The 14936-nt window shown below is 39.6% G+C and overlaps 3 protein-coding genes across 3 annotated transcripts; 1 reads left to right on the forward strand and 2 right to left on the reverse strand.

Annotated features, from left to right (window-relative positions):
- Window positions 1–362: 362 nt before the first annotated feature.
- Window positions 363–3846, reverse strand: LOC106081875 (large ribosomal subunit protein eL33). Its single transcript, XM_013244131.2, has 4 exons — window positions 3776–3846; window positions 3199–3427; window positions 2906–3133; window positions 363–489 (listed from the first exon to the last, which is right to left on the reverse strand). Exons 2-4 carry the CDS (start codon window positions 3418–3420, stop codon window positions 466–468), a joined length of 474 nt encoding a protein of 157 aa, XP_013099585.2. The 5' UTR covers window positions 3421–3427; window positions 3776–3846; the 3' UTR covers window positions 363–465.
- Window positions 3847–5415: 1569 nt separating this feature from the next.
- Window positions 5416–7014, forward strand: LOC106081876 (otefin). The gene has a single exon (XM_013244132.2). The coding sequence runs from the start codon at window positions 5575–5577 to the stop codon at window positions 6841–6843; it is 1269 nt and encodes a 422-aa protein (XP_013099586.2). The 5' UTR covers window positions 5416–5574; the 3' UTR covers window positions 6844–7014.
- A 4460-nt stretch (window positions 7015–11474) lies between these two features.
- LOC106081908 (dnaJ homolog subfamily C member 3) lies at window positions 11475–14936 on the reverse strand. Its single transcript, XM_013244173.2, has 4 exons — window positions 14411–14936; window positions 14071–14184; window positions 13799–13998; window positions 11475–13206 (listed from the first exon to the last, which is right to left on the reverse strand). Exons 1-4 carry the CDS (start codon window positions 14502–14504, stop codon window positions 12118–12120), a joined length of 1497 nt encoding a protein of 498 aa, XP_013099627.2. The 5' UTR covers window positions 14505–14936; the 3' UTR covers window positions 11475–12117.

A 14936-nucleotide genomic window follows, 5' to 3' on the forward strand; every position in this document is an offset into this window, starting at 1 on the left:
TATGCATCGGAAGCCATCTCACACATAAAAGCTGGCCAAGGGTCGATACCCCACAAGCAACTATGTATGAGGTAGGGCCCATATGGTCATATATAAAATAATTGTCCCCTACAACATCAATGCTCTTTAGAAAAATTACATTATCCAAAGAAAATTTATGCAATACAGCACCATACCCCATAACAATCTCCCGCCTTCAACCTACAGCCATATATCTCAAGTTTTGATAAGAAACTTAACATCATCAAACTAAAAAACTTTATAAATCAAAATATTGTTTTTGTACTTTTCATTTCATCTTTTATATTCTATTTTACATTATAACATATGGTCGGCAGATGTTATAGTAATAACGCTATACATTTGTAGGTTTTAAGTCTGTTGTTTTATTAATTATTAAAAAAATGGTTTGTGGTTTTCTGTTATCTTTATTTAAACTTAAAGATGCAATTAAGTGTAAACAACTTAAATCCTTGATGGGTACAACATCTGAAAGAAAGAAGAAAAAAAGAAACAAATTTACAGAATTTGTTAACATTTTTCAAGGCATTTATTTTGTCGGACTGTGCAGACTTATATAAGTTTGCTTTGTGGGTTAAGGGGAAAGACACCTTTGGTCAATTGCGTGATATAGATATTAGATACATAGAATGTTGTTGTTGTTGTAGCAGTGTGATATACCCCGGGTGGCAGCCCTTTCCAATGAAGAACTCCATGGGGTCAATCCGGTACGTACAACCGGCTGCCATGGGGTTGACAGAGAAGGATGTGTTTATGAGAAGTGTTGTTAAGAGGGGTTAAAATAGATATTTTACAAGCCTTTATCAGCGAGGGCTTCCCAGGACTAATCTTTTTAGCCCTGTACGGAGGCAAACAGTGAAGTGGAACCAGGAAAAACGTCTGCACGTCTCTTTATCAGAAAACCCATTGGCACAATAATTTGTTGTTGTTTTTGTTATAGCAATGTTTTGTGTTTTGTAATGATACTTGATATGATAAGTTGAGTTATTGGCACCTCCTTTGGCCTAATGTCCACCGCGGTGATCGGTCATATGAACCAGTACAGCCCTGCTCACCTTTTGGAAATTGAACATCGTCTCCTCTACATGCAATTTTGTGATTACAACAACCAGAAACTGTTGTCAAACGGCCTAGCTTACATTATAGTAACATTACGTGGACTAAAGCATTTCCTACACTGGCGGATACGCTTATATTTCAAGAAGTTTTTAGTACTGGCTGACAGTCCACATCGGGTTGGAGTCTATAGGCTCTAATCCCATATCGGAATCCATATAGTGCTCCTTGAATAATTTTAGGCATTTTTTTATCAACTAACACCCAGAGGATGTCCCCAGAGTATAACATTGGAGACGCTGGTTAAATATTGGAGGGGGAGCGAAGGTGTGGAAGTAGCAATGACCAATCAAGACTACTACCAGTCCGAAGATAAGCGATTCCCTATTTCGCAAAATACTACAGTACCGTACTGATTTCGAACAATCCATATCAACGTTCCATTTCTGGACAGCTCGTCGCCCGCTTCGTAACTTGCGCGCGACCCTTGCAACTAACCAGTCTTGACTTTAGGTGGCCTGACGCTAAAGTCCTCAACGTCATCTAACTGTCGAAGTATATCGTGACAATCAGATCGTGCCATCGGCGAAGCCTATAGGATTCACTGATTCCAAGGAATACAATACAAGATTGTTACCCCGTTTCCCTCATCTAAATAAGATCCTTCCATAAACTCGAAAGGGAAAGGCGGGAAACCGTTAGCCGTTGAAAACCGCTAACCAACTCGTCAACAAGGGAGGATTAACGCTACGCCCAATCTTCATCCCACGCCAAACCAAAAGTGCCCAAAGTTTTGGGTCGCCAAGTTCTGACTCTCTTAGTCTAAAATCAATCTTCAATGCCAAACACCCAATATACAATTGTAAAGGCCAAAGATTCAATATGGGATTCAGTGCCTCTCTCTGGGCACTTATCTGTGTCCCAGGGAATAGCAACACCCTGCACCTTCTAGATCATCATGCGGAAGCCACGATTTTCCAGAGCCCAATGCTACACCACACATCCATAGGTGAGAATAGGCAGAACCGCCGTTAACATCCAGTTTAACACCTCTTTCCTTCCTAGAATTGCGATGGGTGTAGATCCCTTTTACTCCTGGTCGACGTTCCTTCTCCCACTTAGTCTCTGATCATGGAATCTTGCCAGGTTCATGGCCTATAGAAATAATTGGAGCTATATCTTATCCAGGATAGTTCCTTGAAAAAATCCAAGTTCGCCTCCTGGTGAAGAAAACCAGCTCAGTATTTCTAGGGTAGGCAAAGCTCGTTGGCCCTCGCCCATCCACCGCCCTCTGAAAGAGGTTCGTAATAGTAGAAAGGACTATGCCATCTACCACGACGACGAAGTCATCCTTCTCCCTCTCCCTGTTGTACGACCTCAGAGTCTCTTGGATAACCGTGTTGATAGCCGCATACCATTAAGGGGTCCAGAAGGTCCCTAATAAACATCACATTTAGTCTCTCGAGTCATGAGACAATTGATGAGAGACTGATTGGCCCATAGTCCTTGGACAGAGAATACTCTGCTTTTCCCGATTTCAGTATAAAAACCATCCTCAACTCTTTAAACAAACAATGCAGCGTATTGTAGTTTATGTGGTGCATGGGATATTACAAAGTCGAGTCCCGGTATGTTTCCAAGAAGGATGATTAAAAAACTTAGGGTATTGCTTAGTTTCTTCTAAGTTTGTTCAAACTCGAATTCCAGTGTGGGTCTCTTATAGGGATGTACATAACACCTACCCGTGAAGCAATAGTTAGTAGCTTCTTCATGCACAGTCAAACAAAATTCCATTTCTTTGTGTGACCACCGATATATTTATACTCACAATGCGAATACGATGACCCATAGCGTGACCAGGCAAGTTCCTGTTGAAACGAGCGCGAACGGCACCGCCGTTACCGTGCAAGCGAGTCACCTTACCCCATACGGCACGTACACGTGTCTTGCGTTCTGGATGTTGGGGTACGCACTTCTTGGTTTCAGCTTTGTAAACATAAACACAACGCTTGCCAATGTAGAATTTGCCATGATCCTTTCTGCGGGCACCTTCAATCTGAAAAGCCACAAACACACAAAAACATTCAGTCAAAGAAACACTTCATGTTTCTAATAACTTACCTTCAGGATAGCCTGGTTTTCGTGCTGATTTCTCAAACCACGTTTGTAGCCAGTGAAAACAGCCTTGGCAAACAAACGGCCATGACGCTTATATTTGGGGGCAGATTTCACATTAGCAGCCTTCTCAGGCTTGGCAGCCTTGGGAGCTTTAGCAGCCTTAGCGGCCTTGGGAGCCTTGGCGGCAGGAGCAGCAGCAGCAGGGGCAGCTTGTGTGTCAGCCATAGTTTAACTTCACAAAAAATAAAAACAAAACATCACATTATAAAATCAGTAGAAACTCATTACAACTCAAACTAAAAAAACTTCAAATGGCCCCACTGCCTGTTTCTTCCGATAAACATTGGTTATTTCTAGTTATTCTAATAACAATTTGTACATTTTCATTTGCCCATACAAGAACAAAAATTTTTATCTGAAATCATCGTTGTCATATTCCATTAAATTCACTTAATTTTGATGACATATTAAGCCATTGAAGTTTCTTTAACACATGCTCATTGAATTTTGTAAAGTTTAAAGCATATTTAATATATTTTTTGATTTTTTTAGGAGAAAAACACAAAAATCCCGTACATACCGGAAACTTGTCAAATGGCGAAAGAGAGAAGGCATGATAAATCTGTCATTTCATAAATTTGACGTTTCCGCAGTGACATCTGGCGGGCAATAGCAAATTTAATGACAATTGACAGTTAGAGTGGTTTAATAGTAGAACCTACAAAACTTGCGTGTTTTGATGTTATTTCTTATTTACATTAGGTCTTTACACTTTGGGTGACCTCCGTCTTTCTTCCTTACTGAAAGGAGGCAGGATTCACTCAAGATATATTCATTTACAGGTAGTGGCAGTTGCCCAACAACAAAATATTGAGTGCACTATCTGTCAAAATCAGTGATTTTGAGTATGGTTCTAGTTTGCACCACTTTCCGTTGTTTGTGTGAATGGTTCTTAACTATAACACGCCACACAATCAAAGCTCGTTGACTGATAGTGCACTTCGTGAGAAAAAATTGTCCTGGGATTTTCTAACAGAAGGTTAAGTCGAATGCAAAAACAAAAAGTGGATAGGCTCCATGAACATCAATAAGGATGTCAAATCTGCCGATTAAGTCTCAAAGGGGATTTAAAAACATGGTCTCTCGCGAACAGTTGTTAAGGTTTGACGATATTAAAATGTCAGATTTTTGTTTGCATTCTCCATGTTGTTATCTTTTTTCTTGCATATTCTCTACTCATGTACACACACGCAAACAATTTTTTTTGTGTGTGTTAGTAAAACATCGATCAGCTTGATGACAAGATGGCGGATTGCTCCATATGTTTTGTTATTGTTTTACAAATGAGACCACCTTTAATTGTTTCCTCATGACTGACTTTCTTCTTACTTCCTTTCTAGGATTCACTGGATAAGGTTAAGCCAAGCGATCAGCCGACATACAATTTTTTTGCACTTTTGACAGTGCTTGGCATTGAGTATGTCAACTTGCTCTCATTTTACATTAATTCTTTGTTTACATTTTCTCCTATATGGTGACTTTTTCAATCATGGTGAAACAATTAAAGGTGGTCTCAAATCTCATGGACGTTTTGCCAACACTCACAAAGAAATTTGTGAGTGTATACACACATGTGCAGGTAATATGCGAAAAAGAACATAAAAAAGAGAAAGCAAATACCGTCAAACCTGGCTGGCTGTTAACAACTGTTCGCGTGAGACCACCTTTCTAAATCCACCTTGGTCGCCATCTTGTATTCTACAAAACTAGAGGTGCATACTCAGCTTAAGGTCAAAATAAAACGCGGCAATCAATTCCTCCTGTCCGAATCATGTTTAAGCTCAGTGATTAGAAATGGTGCCATAAAAAATAATAATAACCGACAAATCGTTATTTGCACCTATAACCTAGAACTCTGAGCTTATAGTATAATTTATTTGTTGTTGAGTTGTATTTTGCCATTTATGTTTGGCGACGATTTCGCAATCATTTTAATTAAATTTCGGGCGAATGAACTTAATACTAGGCTTTTAGTACTCTAACAAAATTCGACAACATTTTGATGCTGCTAGCGCCTGCTGCATGTCGCCATTTGGTTAAGCTCCATAAAATTCGCATTATAATCGGTTATTATAGAACAATCGATAACCGTTTTATGACCGACTATCGATTAATAGTGAATAGAAATCGATTTATAATCATCGCCGATTTTTCATCATTTTTTGAAATTCATGACGCTCATTGTGTGCCTTTGTCAATATTTTTGAGAACGAGTTTAAAACCTGTCCTACTTTTTGTGTTATAAGTGTTACGTTCATTAATTTAAGGTGCCTACAATTTATCCAAACTTTTATATAGCATAAAAAAAGATAGCACACCATGGCCGCCTTGGAATCTTTGAGCAATAAGGAGTTGCGTCAAAAATGCATAGAATATGGAATGCCAAACGTTCCGGTGACCGATTCCAGCCGAAAAATTCTTATACGACGACTGGAAGCCGCGATGTCGGGAAAACCCGCAACTCCCAATAAAACAAATCGTCGAGAAACTATGCACGTTTCGAAACCCTCACAAATGGCGTCATCTGCTAAAATAGACAATGCGGCGGTTAATATTAACAACAACACCACGGCAGCCAGCAAGCCAACAGCCGCCAATAGACCATCGCGGCGTACAATAGCTGCCACCACCGAACGACATGTGACTACAACAACCACAGTAAGTGAACCGGAGTATTCGGATGTCTCCCCTGATCGTGGTGATGAGTTTCCCATGATGTTGCCACCTAAAACAAAGACTCCAGAGAAACCTACACTTTATCCCAAACTGCCGACCAAGGAGCCTTCACCGAAACCACAGGTTTTGAGCAAAACTGGTGTGGTCACCACTTCGTACGTTAAAGAATCAAATATAAACAAGACGTATGCAGCACCTGAAGATGATATTGATTCAACAGAAGAGGATATATTGGAGCCGGTAAAGAAGACTCTCTCCAATCCCCCAGTTTACACCAGCAGTTATGTTCCACTTTCTGAATCGAAAGTTAGCACCACTGGACCGTTGTCGGCAACATTAAGCTCAAGCACACGTTACAGTGCCTTGGGAAGCTCATATGTTCAAAATAAACCTTCAACCAATTTTACAACTTCAAATACAAGACAAAGTTACGAGGCACCAACTCGTTCATCCTATCAACCCAGAGTAACCAAACAATATGTTACCGATACCTACAATGTTGAGGATGACGAAGATGAAGAGGATGAGGATGAAGAAGATGAAGTTGTTTTGGTGGAAGACAGCCCAGTGGGAAAGGATATCCAAACACCATTTCTCAGTCAATTTGCACGCAATCTAGAGACACTAAAGGCTACCCCTATACGTCACTCGGTGGGTCCTACGAGAATCACACCCCCAAAGCTATCAGGTTCAGCTCTGAGAAACCGTGAAGCTGCCTACACACGTCGTACAGTTGCCGGTACTGGGCATATAGCCCCACGCCGTTCTTACAAGCCCGAACAGGATGAATCACCATTTCGTCAGTTTGTAATGGCTCTGGAGGAAAAATACCATCTAAAGCAAACCTTTATTATAATCTCTATCTTTATAATGGCTATATTTATTTATGTCTTCTTTATACAAAGTGTTTAAATGTATTGTGTGTATTGTATTTAAATGTATTGTACTAATTTTATGAAAACTAAAGGAAGTAAAGAAGAGAAATAGGGCGTAAAGAATGTAATTCGGATTGATTTAAAAAAATTATCTCTTTTTTTATAAATAAAGAATTTTTGTTTTTTTTTATAACTGCACACTCATAAATATGGATGAACGTTTTATTAAAAGAAGAGAGTAAGGAAATGACTTACTTAGTTGTGAGGTACAGACAGTTCGATCCTCTAATCGATTGTAGGAAAGGTTACCAAGCGTCTAGTTGCCCAAATTCCAACATTTGGGGGTCGTTTGTGGAAGATCCCGCAACTATAGCGGCTTTGCGGGGAGATAAAACCATTAAAAAAATTAGTACAAATTTGGAAAATTTTCTCAGTTTCATTCAATATCATTGTTTTGAGCGTTCAGCTACTGAGTAAATTGTAAAAAAATTCAATTCATTACAGAAATGGAAATTTCCACGACAAATTTTGCTGTCGGCAACTCAACTGAAGTTGGGTTGCAATCCATAATCAACCCATTGCCTTCGACATATTATTGTTTTAACCTCATATCTGCGATGGAAGATCAATGCTTAGCCAGAAATTGCCCCCCTGGGTCGACGTGTGTTTTTTCCACCTGTAGTGCGCTTATCTAAACTTTTGCTTTGTCGAACCAATATCATCCATTAACGAAGTCAGATTCTTATCCACTCCAAATCACTTTAGCTGGGGCACTTTAATTCAGTCCGGCAACATGACTGGTAATCTTTGGTCTTTTATACGCTTGCCTTTGAGAATCATCTGGCTTTCACTTTTTTTAAATGCATTTGTTGTTATATGTTAGTGTGCCTATCACTGTTTCAAAGTTCAATTAACCTAACCTAGCCCAGCCATTTACACCAAGTAGCCCTAGAAACATTTCAATTCGATTTGCTATGTGATTTGACCATTGAGAATAAAATTGGGTACGCAAGGTACACAAAGTGCCAAATGTGGTACAGATGTTTCTGTAAATTTAGTTATAGACTCGTTCTCCCGTTTTGGCTTATTGAGTCTCTACACCCCTGAAATTGCATCCCATTTGGTTGACATCTAGTATGTGTATGGACATGTCCGTTCCTCAGAGATATGCATGTTCGAGAAAATTAGAAAAAATGTTCGCCGGTGGTTATCCCCCCCGGTGCCTAACGGCCTCTCACAGAGACTCAGCTCTCGATACCGTTGATTGTTCGTGACTGTAGTTGCACCTACTCGTTATGGAGCATTCCACCTCCGTGGACGCGCAAGCTTCTCGTGATAACGATGAACACCACACAGATCGGATCTCAAAGTTCCAGCCTGTGTGATGTTCATTAATATCCCGTCTCTAGTTTGATCGAGTCCCAATCTACGAGCCGTTGTCTGTGTATCGATATTTTATTTTTTATCTGAGTATCGATTGATATTTTTCCTATCGGTGCTATTTGCAAAGTTAATTTTTTTGCAAAATTGAACCAAAATAAGCGTTTCGATACTAAATATAGCCTTTAAGATGCATTCCGCCTATAAACGCCTGCACCGCCAAATCGTCCGCCCTTTCATTTCCTCTTACTCCGTTAGGGCCCGGCACCCAAACGAAGCGGATTTTGCCATTCTCAGAGAAGACGTTAATCTCCTTCTTACACTGCAAGACTGTTCGTGACCATACCATCCTGGTTGTTATTGCCCTTATGGCAATTTTACTGTCGGTAAAGATGTTCACACTCGACGTCCTCGCGTTAGCACCACACCACCTCACGCATTCCGTGATCGTCCGAATCCCCGCCTGCAGGACCGTATTATGGTCAGGTAGTCTAAAACAGATCTCAGTCCCTGGGTTCTCAATGTAGACCCCCAGGCCAACTTTGTCCTCTAGCTATGATCCATCCGTGTAACATGATCTTCCAGATAGCAATCCGTCAATCCAAGACTGTGCCGATGGTAACAGTGCCTCGCATTCGACTTCAAGGTTCATCTCATCTATTCGATCGGAAACCTCTTCCCTTCCTTCCAAGTTTCCTATCGTCGCCTCGATTATACCGCGATGGTATGAGCTGCTTCCATCCTCAATCCATTCTCCCATCACCTTAAGTCTCATAGACGCAGTGGCTGCTTCACATTTAATCTGTATGTCAATGGGTCGTATATCTAGAATAGTCTCCAGTGCCCTAGTTGACGTGATCCTCATCGCTCCACCTATGCCAAGACAACATGTTCTCTGAACCTGTTGTATGGTCCTTATGTTGCACTTTTTCTCCATAGCAGTCCACCAAACTAATGAGGCGTAAGTAAGTATTGGTCTAATCACGCTCCTGTAGAGTCAGTGGACTATCCACGGATTCAGGCTAAGGCCCGTCTACAAAGTGCCCAACATCTGTGAGCCTTCTTAGAATGCTCCTAAATGTGACACTTCCAGTTCAGTTTCCTGTCCAAGATCACACCTAAGTATTTGACCTTGTCAGATATCGAAATCGTCTTATTGAGGAAACGTGGTGCGTTAAATTGGCCCACCTTCGTCTTCCTCTCAAACAGGCATATTTCAGTCTTCTAAAATGGAGACGTCTGGGTCTAGCCCACTTATATGCCCTATGCAAGACCCTTTCGGCCCTTTTGCATAGTTCGTTCGGATCCTTATCCCTTAGAAGTATTATAACATCGTCCGCGTAGCTGACTGGTTCAAATCCGTCCTCAGTCATCATCCGTAATAGGTCATTTATGGTGGTCACTCATAGGAGTAGCGATAAAATGCCCGCCTGTGGCGTGCCTTGTGCCACTTTCTCCCTTATATTTATGCCCTTATATTTATACCAATCTCTAAGGACGGGGTCCACCCGGCACTGGTCTAAGGATTGGATAGGTGTGTCGGTCCGCATATTGTTAAAAGCCCCCTCGATGTCAATGCATACCGCCAGGATGTACGTTTTGGCATCGAAGTATTCTTCTATTTTATGCAAAACCTCGTGCAGGGCAGTCTCCACCGACCTTCCCTTGACATAGGCATGCTGTTTGTATTTGAGCAGATCGCTGGATGTCCTACTCTTTATCATGGTGTCCACAATACGTACTTTTAAAAAATCCGCAATTACTTTTTGGGCAACTCAATAGAAAGAACGTAAGGCTTTAGGTCTGTAGGCCTTTGGTGTCGCATAACTTGCCTTGCCGGGCTTGGGTATAAACACCACCCTTGCCTCCTGGCTTGCTTTCGGAGTATATGCAAGTCCTAGGCAAGCTGTGAAAATATTGGCCAGATGAGGCGCCAGATAGTCTGCCTCTTCCTGAAGTAACGCCGGAAATATTCCATCAGGTCCGGGTGACTTAAATGGTTTGACTCAAGGATTCCTTCATTTCCAACTGACTAAAATTTGGCTTTATTCGGTTCGTGCATTGATTTTGCTTTTATATAAATCGATCCTCTGATTTTTAATTCTCATTTTCGTTTGAAATAAAGGTGATGGGAAATTAACGATAGTATCAATATTTATTTCAACAAATATCGAATGTTGCGATTATCGATAGTTTGCCAGCTCTATGTATGTGTCCGAAAATGTAGTCACCTTTTATGTTGACCCCAAGAGTCCCTTTGCATGTAGTGAGGTTTTCGCGAGGTCTCACACAAGACAGTTATGTATTCTCTAGGTTAGGTTAGGTAAGAGTGGGAGTTCTTTACAGACTCACTTAGACAATTTTAAGTCCATTGTGATACCACAGTAGCGACAGACCAAGGCTTCTGGTAGGAATCGAATCCACGACCCCTGCACTGGTAATCCAAGCACAACTGTCAACTCGTAGCACCAATCCGCCTGGGTCAAGGTCCATTTGATTGTGTATTACATGTTGGCATCACTTCCCAGACTCCATTTATCTGTTAAGCACTCCTGTGGGTGGATGCTTAGATAACTGGCTGCATAGGTTCGCCATGTCGTGAAGATTTCTTCGGCTATAAATGCCTTTGGTAGCACGTTCTCTGTCTTCGCCGCTTGTGGAGAGTAATTATGCTGACCAGCATATCTTCAGGTCGTCCAGCTACTAGCCAGCTGACCTGGCAATAGGAGGGACATTTTTCCATTGCTCTTTAATGGTATTTTTGTGGGAAAATTTACACCTTTCTATATAAATATAAAAGCATCTAGAGGTCAAATTTTAGAGTCAAGGTTTTTAAGATGTGTTTGTGTTGTTGTTTTTTTTTTTTTAATTGCTTGGCTCAGACAACATTGCTATTTAGAAGTATAAAGACGTGCGTAACGTGACTTTTATATTGAAATTTAAATTTTGCTTTGCCTAATAGTCGTTGCTGCACGTCGCAAAATTATAGCACAGAGCTATTTCAAAATATGAATCTATAGTTTATGTAAAGCTTCGGTAGAACTAGGAGTATTTCCATCTATTTTCGAGTCTAATTTTTTCTATTAAAACGATTTTATTTGACGAATTTTTCGAAGTGTTCACTTTTGAAAATTCAATATTCTTTTAACTTACCCACTTTGCATTGCATTGACATACTTAAATATGAAAATCAAAGTTTTTATTTGAGATCTTGAGTTTATTATAAACTCAAACGAATGCATTTATCTTCAATTGGTATATGTATTTTTTTTAATAAAACTATTTAAATTTGAATATCATTATTTTGTTTGATTGTTTCTTTTATTTTAATAAATTACTTTTTGTCGTACAAATTAATTAATTAATTCTTTGCGTATTTTTTTAATTATAATTTTGTTTTTTCATTTCATATATCCTAGTTAAATTAACTATTTACACTAACAAAACAAAAGCAGGGCGATGTAGGGAAAAAACAAATATGCATTAAACTGATATGATGGCAATTTGTTTTTCTTCACTTCCTAGACGGAAGAACAAACAAAAGATGATTGGTTGCTGATTGAAAAGCAGAAAATGAAAATATTAGGTTCATTTAAAAGAAGATCTAAATCACATTGAAACCAAACAACAAAATGCCGTCTCTGTCAATTATTATACAAAAGAATAGGAATTAATAAGCCAAAATAGTATGAAGAAGAACATTATACAATAAATGCTTTTTCTATTACAAAAAAATGGCCATTGTTAGAAGGCAAAGTATCAACAAGTAGTTGTAAGAAGGATGGGAAGGGGTAGCTACGTTTTACCTATGACTAAAACTTATTTAACAAAACTTGACTAATAGATTAAGCTTAGGATGCCTTTAATTATCTTCATTGTATTTAATGGTGTTTGTGTGTGTGGCGGGGGTATTATGTGAGCGTAGGAAAGGTTAGTTAAAGTGGAACTTAAACTGGAACGGTGACCCGTGATGGAAGTGGGCAAATGGCGAACCACCATGGAAACCATGACCACCTTGTTGACCCTCGGGATCAAGGGGATCGTGTCCCTGATCGAATTGTTTTCGTTTTTCGGGATCTGTTAACACTTCTTTAGCTGCTGCTATATCGATGAATTTCTTTTCGGCTATCTTCTTCTCATCGTCGTGAAAATTGTCAGGATGCCATTTTTGAGCTGCCTTACGATAGGCCTTGGTAATCTCTTGTTTTGTTGCATCACGCTTAACTCCTAAAATTTTATAATAGTCTCTACGTTCCGCTTGTTTTTGCAGTCTTTTGGCTTTTTCTATGCCCTCTTTGGCTCTTTGCATATGTTCATCTATGCTTAAGGCTTCCTGGTAGTCATGTATGGCATCATCATACATTTCAGAGCCGAGATAAGCTTCGGCCCGATCACAGAGAATTTGTGCATCGCGCATTATATCTAGCGCATCCTTACAGTAGCCCAAGGCTTTGCCATGATTTTCATCATGCATATGACATGTGCATAAAATACGCTTGGCCTCAAAGATTATCATTTGCTCCTCCTTTTCGTGTTTTAGAACCGATTCGGCAGATTGTATACAGTCTTGATATTGTTTTTCATCGCGTGAAAGTTCCGCATTCGTTAAACCCTTCTCGACTTTACGCAGTTTCTTATAGAATGGAAAGCAATCTTTATGTTCTGGATCGAATTTCAAACATTCACGTATTTCCTTGAGTGCACTGGTGGCATGACCGATTTTGTACAGCAACAAAGCCAAATGATAATAACCTTCTGTACTATCCTGTGAAAGTTTATTTACTGATCTCAGATCTGATATTGCTGCCAAGAGATCATTCATTTCTATGTAGGCATCTGCTCTAGCTTGACGAAAAGCCACACTCCAAGGTGAAATTTCCAACAATTGTGTTAACATGGGTATAGCATTACGATAGTCACCACGTGCAATAAGATCTTGTACCAGTTGCCACTGCTCTTCGGCTGGATCAATACGTGAAAAACTATCATGGGCTACTGCGTTATGGGGTTCTTCATATAGCTGAAATGAGAAAGAAATAAAGCAAGGCTCAATTATGCTTGTTATCGGCCAGAGTTTGTTTAAAAATAAATTTGAGGCACCTATGTAAATATTTCTTATTATCTTGTTATGAAAAGCAAATCTATTCATGTCTGTCCGTCCATGTGTAAAACACAATGGTATAACTATGAATACAACGCGGGTCACGGGTTGCAGATGGCGGAATGTTTCGTAGACGGTATAACTGCAGTCACTTACAATCAGCAGTGTCAGGTAGAGAGTCTCACTTAGAGGCCGGGCGGCAATGGCTCTTGCTTAAATTTGAGGAGAATTATTGGCACCTTTAAATAACGAATGGTCTTAGCGTTTTTGCGGCCATCGATGAGCCGAAACGAGCTTGCTCACCTATGGAGCTTGAGGAGGATCAATACCTCCATATACAAACAAAAAGAACATATAGCTTCTTCAACAATTATATTTAGTAGTCGTCTCTGGGTTTAGATTTACGGCAGAGGTTTAGTTCTCTAAGGTCTCACTAGAGCAAACAATAACTATGTGAGTCTGCATACAGACGGCCGTTATAATCTAAATCACTTAAAACTAATAAACATACCACTTGTTCAAAGTCCTCAGCGGCTTCATTATATTCTCCATTTTTCATGTGAACCGTGCCACGTTGAAGTCTTGCAGCAGTGAAATCAGGTTTCAGTTCCAAAACTCTAGTAAAATCTTGAATTGCAAAGCGGGTCTTGCCCATTGCCAAGTATACCGTTCCTCTCTTGAACAAAGTCAAATAGTTATTGGGATCTCCCTCTGTTCAAACAAGTAACACAAAGGTCCAATTATATATAAATTATTGCAAATATAAACAAATGATATACTCACCAACTGCTGCATGATAATGTGTCAATGCATCACTCAGTTGATTGTGTGCTAGAAATTGTCTGCCCATTTCTAAATGATTTTCTATGTCTGCTGAATTAGGAACAGATTCGGCACCTGTAACAAAAGAAAAACCAACAGAATATATGGTTATTAAAACTGAATGTTATATGTTGTTCCATTTGTGTGGGCGTAATAGTTGTATGTGCCCCCACACAACGATAAAGAATATAGCAGGGGGTCAAGGGCAAGGTCTTTGTGTTTTAGCTTTAATGGATATTATGTTTGCAACTATTTATGACTTTAACACTGGCATAAGTGCGAAGGTATAACCGGGACTGACCTTCTAAAAATAATTCCAAGAGCAGTAAGAGCAAACAAGCTGTTAGCTTTTTCTCCCCTCCCATGAGCATAATATCGGGCAATGATACTACCATGGTGTCAACAAGTTTTTGCAAGGATCAGGATTGGCAATACATCAAAATGGTACTGGTCACTTTTTTATACTATTCTAGAAAATCTTCCCAACAGTATGGGTTTGGCAGCGTGGCAGAACGTCGACTCGATGATAAGGTAAGCACTTTCGCACTTTCTAGTACTTTTTATCAGTGTAGGTAGGTAGGTGGTGGTATGTTTTGTTTCTCCTTTTCTTCTTCTCTGGTAAATAAAATCTGTTGTTATTTTTTAGCTATTTTGTTGCCTAATGTAAACTCAGATTTTTGTTTTGATTATGTGTCTAATATTCCAGCAATATATCAATATATAACTTTCACTATTTTTCGTTCTGTTGGTTTTGATTTGTTAATTCAGAATGAGACTGGACAATGGATATATTTGCATCCGTAAGTTATTCTCATTTTTATCAAAGA

The sequence above is a fragment of the Stomoxys calcitrans genome, chromosome 2 (genome assembly GCF_963082655.1).
Source record: "Stomoxys calcitrans chromosome 2, idStoCalc2.1, whole genome shotgun sequence".
Classification (NCBI taxonomy): Eukaryota; Metazoa; Arthropoda; class Insecta; order Diptera; family Muscidae; genus Stomoxys; species Stomoxys calcitrans.